Source organism: Echinops telfairi, unplaced genomic scaffold (genome assembly GCF_000313985.2).
Source record: "Echinops telfairi isolate 266 unplaced genomic scaffold, ASM31398v2 ScPeMD7_24;HRSCAF=84, whole genome shotgun sequence".
NCBI classification, from domain to species: domain Eukaryota; kingdom Metazoa; phylum Chordata; class Mammalia; order Afrosoricida; family Tenrecidae; genus Echinops; species Echinops telfairi.
Window position 1 is genome coordinate 4497941 of NW_022103921.1, and position 6780 is coordinate 4504720.

At 39.8% G+C, this 6780-nt stretch overlaps 2 protein-coding genes across 6 annotated transcripts in view; one reads left to right on the forward strand and one right to left on the reverse strand.

Annotated features, from left to right (window-relative positions):
* RB1 (RB transcriptional corepressor 1) overlaps positions 1–6780 on the reverse strand; it is a 189450-nt gene that overhangs the window by 63458 nt on the left and 119212 nt on the right. The window lies entirely within an intron of this gene.
* LPAR6 (lysophosphatidic acid receptor 6) lies at positions 362–2262 on the forward strand. Its single transcript, XM_045289093.1, has 2 exons — positions 362–989; positions 1205–2262. The coding sequence occupies exons 1-2, from the start codon at positions 832–834 to the stop codon at positions 2019–2021; spliced, it is 975 nt and encodes a 324-aa protein (XP_045145028.1). The 5' UTR covers positions 362–831; the 3' UTR covers positions 2022–2262.

A 6780-nucleotide genomic window follows, 5' to 3' on the forward strand; every position in this document is an offset into this window, starting at 1 on the left:
TGATAAAAACCAGTGTCATATCTCAAACACAAAAGGAAATGATTAAGGGAAAATGGGCTTAACACGGGTTCTGTTGCTGTTGTGGTTGTTCAGCTATCAATTATTACCAGGAAAAAACTCCACAACTCTCCCAGTCCCCCAGAAGGCATTTTGCACAAAAAGAAGTAATGGGCCAACAGCCCCGCTAAGCAGTCACCCTTTGAAAGCCTGCTCGCACATCCCAGCAGACACATGATCAGATTAGAGGAATTGCAAACAGACCTCTGAAACCATTCTTTGTCTAAGCCCAGCCTCTTCTTCCTGTGACGTCCTACAAAGCTAGTCCCTTCCTTTTCACTTCGGAGAAAGCCCAGCACACAATGCTGCTGGCACCCGAGGCGCAGCCTCGCTCCTGCAAGCTCGCACAAGCGTAAGAATTCATTTCGGAACCTTGAAAAGACACTGCTTACTACCTGGGGTCCACGGAAGGAACATAAGAAACAAAAGCCTCACAAGGAGCAAGAAGCGAAGGAGAACCAAGTGGGAATGTGTGCGTCTCCGAAACTGCTTTGGAAAGCAAAATAAGATCGGCAACTTCGATTTAAATATGCCAGAGCGCGAGGGAATATTAACTTTGGAATATTCACCCCGATCACTGAAATACAAGCTTACAAAGCTACTCGACTCCCCGCTGCCTCGGAAGGCAGTTCTTTGATTGGCTTTAGTGACTGCATTTTTAAGAAGTTTTTCTTCGGTTAGCCAAACCCTGGCGTCACGGATCTTCTGGAGACTAGCAAATGAGAATGTCTTTCCATTAAAGAGCCCTGTGGAAACTGCACAGCCACAAGTTTCATGCGGCTTCTGGAGGTTTCGGAGAAAAGGGGAATATTTAGAAAGCCACCCAACAAGTCAGAGAAGTTTCACCCAGATTGGTCCCAATCTGAATGCCAAAGGAGATCTGAACTGACAAAAGGGCCGCGGCTTAGCACATGGAAAGGACCTTTAACATGGTAAGCCTTAACAGCTCCCACTGCCCCTACGATGACTCCTTTAAGTACACTTTGTATGGCTGCATGTTTAGTATGGTCTTTGTGCTTGGATTAATAGCCAATTGTGTTGCGATATACATTTTCGTCTGCATGCTCAAAGTTCGAAATGAAACGACCACGTACATGATTAACTTGGCTATGTCAGACTTGCTTTTTGTCTTCACTTTACCCTTCAGGATTTTTTACTTTGCAACAAGGAATTGGCCCTTTGGAGATTTACTTTGTAAGATCTCAGTGATGCTGTTTTATACGAACATGTATGGAAGCATTCTGTTCCTAACCTGTATTAGCGTGGACCGATTTCTAGCAATCCTCTACCCTTTTAAGTCAAAGACGCTGAGGACCAAACGAAATGCAAAGATCGTCTGCGTCGCCGTTTGGTTCACTGTGCTGGGAGGAAGCGCTCCGGCGGTTTTTTTTCAATCCACCCACTCTCGGGGTAACAATACCTCAGAAGCTTGCTTTGAAAATTTCCCAGAAGCCACATGGAAGACGTATCTCTCCAGGATCGTTATTTTCATCGAAATAGTGGGGTTTTTTATCCCTCTAATCCTAAACGTGACTTGTTCCAGTATGGTGCTAAGAACTTTAAATAAACCTGTTACATTAAGCAGAAGCAAAGTAAGCAAAACGAAAGTTTTAAAAATGATTTTTGTACACTTAGTCATATTCTGTTTCTGCTTTGTGCCTTACAATATCAACCTTATTTTATATTCTCTTATGCGAACCCAAACGTTTGTGAATTGCTCAGTAGTGGCTGCAGTCAGGATCATGTACCCAATCACTCTCTGCATTGCTGTTACAAACTGCTGTTTTGACCCTATAATTTACTACTTTACGTCGGACACAATTCAGAATTCAATAAAAATGAAAAACTGGTCTGTTAGAAGAAGTGACTCCAGATTCTCAGAAGCTCACGGCTCAGAGAATTTTATTCAACACAACCTACAAACCTTAAAAAACAAGATATTTGACAGTGACTCTACAATATAAGCTGTTTGAAAGGAAACGACGGGAACTTCGCTGAAATAGAACATACTAGCTCCTTTAACTGTGAAAAGTGTTTTCTTGGACTGTTTTTCCACCTCCAAAAGAAGATAAAAACATAGACATTTTGAAGTTTTGGGTATAAAGAGAAATGCATTCCCTTCTTGTATATGTTCCATTTTATATTTCTGAGCCATTTAAATTTGTACCTTCATTAAAAATATCCCTAAGTTGTTTAAAATGTAAACGTGACTGATTTAAATCATGTGGTGACCATCTGTATTGTCGTGAATGATTTTGTTTACTAAATAATTTATACATATTAGAAGTTTTCTTTTATAAATATTTTCATTCAACATATACCTAATTTCTATTTTAAATTAAAACTACTGGTTATATTTTTAAACTTGTAATAACATACGTGAAAATGGAGAGCAACTGAAACAAACTTAAAAATATTTCCCTCAAATAGCTTAAAATGTAGCCTTTTACAGAATGTTGACCTAACAACACTACCTAAGGGATCTTGGGCAGTTTACTCTCACGTAAGGGCTTTTGTTTTGTAGACAATTTATAAAAAGTAGCTGCTACCTAACTTCATGGCACACTTTAAAATTAAAATTTCAAACCATTTTTTGAATAGAACTCTCAATCTCAAAGTGATAGATATGCCATGAATTTAGAATTTTTGCCAACTAAAAAAACACAAACCTCCAGACATTCAATGTGAATTCTAAGTATTTTAGATTAGACAACACAGGAAATGAAATACCACAGTTGATTTTTTTTTTTAAACCTAGAAAGTGATACAAAGGTTTGCATTCGTCAAAATAAATATGATACATTTTTTTTAAACTTCCATTTTTTGATACGTCTAAGTCAAATTGTGAATAGCTGGAATATATAACTTCAAAAATTTTTAGAGGTTTTATTTGTCAAATTATGAAGGACATCGTTCTTTACATTAAAAAGCAGTACGACTACTTATATAACTTTGTTTTTCATTTTACCAAAGAGAAAACTTTTAATTCAGATGTGAAATATTAATTGTACTAAAACTTGATCTTCTGAAGTATCTTTCATTTCTAATTTCAAAGTCAACTGGGAAAAAATGCTTTCTAATACAGAAAAAGGCATGTAGTTTAATGCTTGAGTGCTTTGTGAGATTTAGCATTGAAGATCTGATTTTTACTGTCTTAATCTTCCACATTTTCAAAGAAAATGAGCCCTTTACATCAGCAAAATATATATCCCCACTGAGAAGTACTTGATCTCTAAGAGTGACACGTGACTAGTCAGAAACCGGAGCCACTGCCTTTAGTTTCTATCATTTCGTGCCCCTGATAAAGGAGCTGCCCTGCTTTTGTAAAAAGTAAGGTACTGTTGCCTACGGGGAATTAAAATCAACAACAAGGAGGACTTAGAGATACAGGGGATGTTGGTGCAACAGCAATCTAGCTGAGAGGAATTACTGAGAGGCAGAAGAACGGTGAGTGTGATGGTGGGACAGCAGGAAGGTAAAAGGAAACAGGAAAGATCTAGGAAGCAAAGCTATGGATAGGTGTGTATGAATGTAAATACATATGGCAATACACTGAGGTAGGGGGCAGACTTCAGACTCTGCTCATGCCCTCCCTCAATGTCAGAACACTTTGTTCTAACAAACTGGCATTCTGCAATGCTCACCCTCCTGGCACAATCGCTGAAGACAAAATGGGTGCATAAGCAAATGTGGTGAAGAAAGTTGATGGTGCCTGGATATAGTGTCTGGGATCTTAAAAACTTGACGCTAAATAGGCTGCCATCTAGCAGAGAAGCAACAAGCCCCATGCAAGAAGCGATCATGAGGTATCAACGGGATCAGGTAACAGGCATCAGAAGACCCAAAACAAACCAAAAACCATGTTGTTGAGAATGAGAGGGGTTGGAGCAGTGACCCAAAACCCATCTGTACACAGTAGGGCATCCTCTCATAGAAAGGTCACAAGGAAGGGATGAGTTAACAGGGGGCAGTATAGCACTGATGAAACACACACTATTCCTCTGGCACCTTAAGGCTTCCTCAGCCCCCACTATCATGACTCCAGTCCTGCCTTTCATTGCATGCTAGACCGGAGCATGTGCACAGGTACAGATAAAAGATAAACGCTCAGGACACACGTAACCCAGGAACAGGAATGGGAGTAGCAATACCAGGAGGGGAGAAAGGGGAAACCCACTGCAATGATCAGCACTTAGCCACCTCCACCCTCCCAGGTAGACAAACAACAGAAGCCATGGGGGAAGGGAGGCAGCGGTTGGTGTGAGACATGAAAATAATAATTTGTAATTTATCAAAAGGTCATGAGGGTGTGGGGGAGGAAGGGAAGGAAAAAAGAGGAGTTGATACCAGGGGTTCAATAGAAAGTAAATATTTAGAAAATAATGATGGCAACATATATACAAATATGCTTGATATAATTGATGTATGGATTGTTATGAGAGCTGTAAGAGTCCCCAATAAAATGATCTTTTAATTAAAAAATAATGATAATATACCACCTTCTAGTACATAAACTATATTTTAGGGACTACAAGCCACTCTATCCCAAGATTTCACAAAGGAGGGACGAAACACGATAGATACTCGAGTATAAGCTAACTCAAATATCAGCCAAGGCACCTAATTTTATGACAAAAACTGCATTAAAAATGTGCTGAAAAACTTGACTTATACTCAAGTATATATGGTAAATCGTACATTTAAGAATCGCTTTGCGGCTGGACTGGAAATTGAATTACCCATTTACAATGCGATTTCTAATAAAAAATTCCAAATTAAAAAGGGCTAGTGAACAAACGTAAGTAAGCAAAACATATTTAAATTGACTAGAATATTTAATAATAATAATACTAACAATATTTTCTAAAGGTCAACACATACATGCTTAAAATCACGTATTCTCATATTTCTGTTTTATCACATTCTTCATCTTTGTACCCGTTTGCTATTCCCTAACTGCTATTTTATAAAAGTCTAAACCACCTCAATGATACAAGGCAACTGACACCACCATTAACAGTAGCATAAGAAATTAACTGTAGGAAAGCTTCTGTCTCTCAGAAAGAATACTTCAATAGCCTCTTATAGCTGCTGGGGGTTTCAAACTGCCCACCCTAAGGATCACAGCCCAAAGGGTAACCACTATAAAAACAGAATCCAACCCCAGGAAAGGGGATACTGTATGAATTTAATAATCTGTTTTGAAACTCAAACTTTGCTATACTCATGTAGATTCAAACACTGTAAGTAATTTGGAAATTAATTATAATTTAGGTAAATGTTAATGGCATGAAATAAATCTATATATTGCCTACTTGTAACCAAGTTATAGGACCAATGTATTGAATTCCAATATTTTTCTATCAAAATGCCTCCTGGCAAATTCACCATTTAGAACAGAAAAGGGCATTGGACACAGTCCTTGAACTTCAGGCTCGGGTAGACTGAACAGGCCATCTACTTCTGTAAAGTGTTAGAGCGTCAGAAACGCACGGGGCCAGTTCCACTCTGTCCTTTTGGGTCGCGATGAGACAGTATTGACTCGATGACAGTGAGCTTGTGGAAACTGAAGAAAAGGCTTCATAACCAACACAAGTTCAAAAAACAGGTTATGGTGGAGTCAAGATAAGAACTCGGTTGTTGGAGAGGGACATGATCAGAGCACACAAGAGCAAATGAAAGGGGAGGGAGAGAAAATGGAGCACATCCTGGCCCACCAAGCCCTGAGGACGATATTCCTGCTCAGAGCAGCCAATGCAGAGAGGGCCATAGGGCCGGCCCTCACTGACCCATAGTGCTACGGGAGACGACACTGGAGACAGTGCAGGAATTGTGCCCAATCTGACCCCACCATCCCGAGGCGGAACACTAAGGCCGAGCAGCAGAATGCAAGGGGAGCAATGGGTCCCCAGGGAAGACCAAAAATAGACTTTGGGGCCAGGGCATGGCACCCCATCAGACTCAGCCGCAAAACACTCCTAAAGGCCAACAAGTAGTCCTTGAACTACTTATAGGCTTTTCTCTTTTTGTCACTGGTTTTGTTGTTGTTTTATTTTCTTTTGTTGCTTTGTTTTGCTGTCTTGTTTTTGTGCATATTATTATCTCTGCATGTCTATCTAGATAAGATAGGTGGGATAAATAATCTGGAGGAGAAAACAAAGGGATCAATGGTTCTGGGAGGAAATGGAAGGGGGGCCGGGGGAAAGGAAGTGGGTGTTAACAAACCCAGGGACAAGGGAACAATAAGTGACCTAAAATCGATGGTGATGAGCATGTAGGAGGCCTGATAGGGCAATGTAGCTGAGAGGAATTACTGAAACCCAAATGAAGGCTGAACATGATAGTGGGATAAAGAAAGTAAAAGGAAATAGAGGAAAGAACCAGGAGGAAAAGGGCATTTATAGAAGTCTAAATATAGGCATATACCTATGTAAATATATTTATATATGATAATGGAGAAATTGATCTATGTACAGTGAACCCTCGCCATTTCGTGCTTCGACTTCCGCGGCTTCACTCTATTGCGGTTTTTGCGTAACAGCACCCACTGCCTACACCAGCTCCTTCAGAGGAAAAAGACGGCGACCCACCTGTAGAGTACATCCCTTAAGTCATTCGGCGACCCACCTGTAGAGTACATCCCTTAAGTCATTTCATAGGCTATTGATTACAGTATTTGTAAGAACTATGTATAATAATACTGTATGTGAAATATGTAATACT

Excerpts from the sequence above, each read along its gene's own strand:
- LPAR6 (XM_045289093.1), top strand. The coding sequence starts at position 832 with ATGCGGCTTCTGGAGGTTTCGGAGAAAAGGGGAATATTTAGAAAGCCA. Across the intron at positions 990-1,204 it reads TGGAAAGGACCTTTAACATG|GATTTTTTACTTTGCAACAA; the intron begins GTAAGCCTTAAC and ends TTTACCCTTCAG.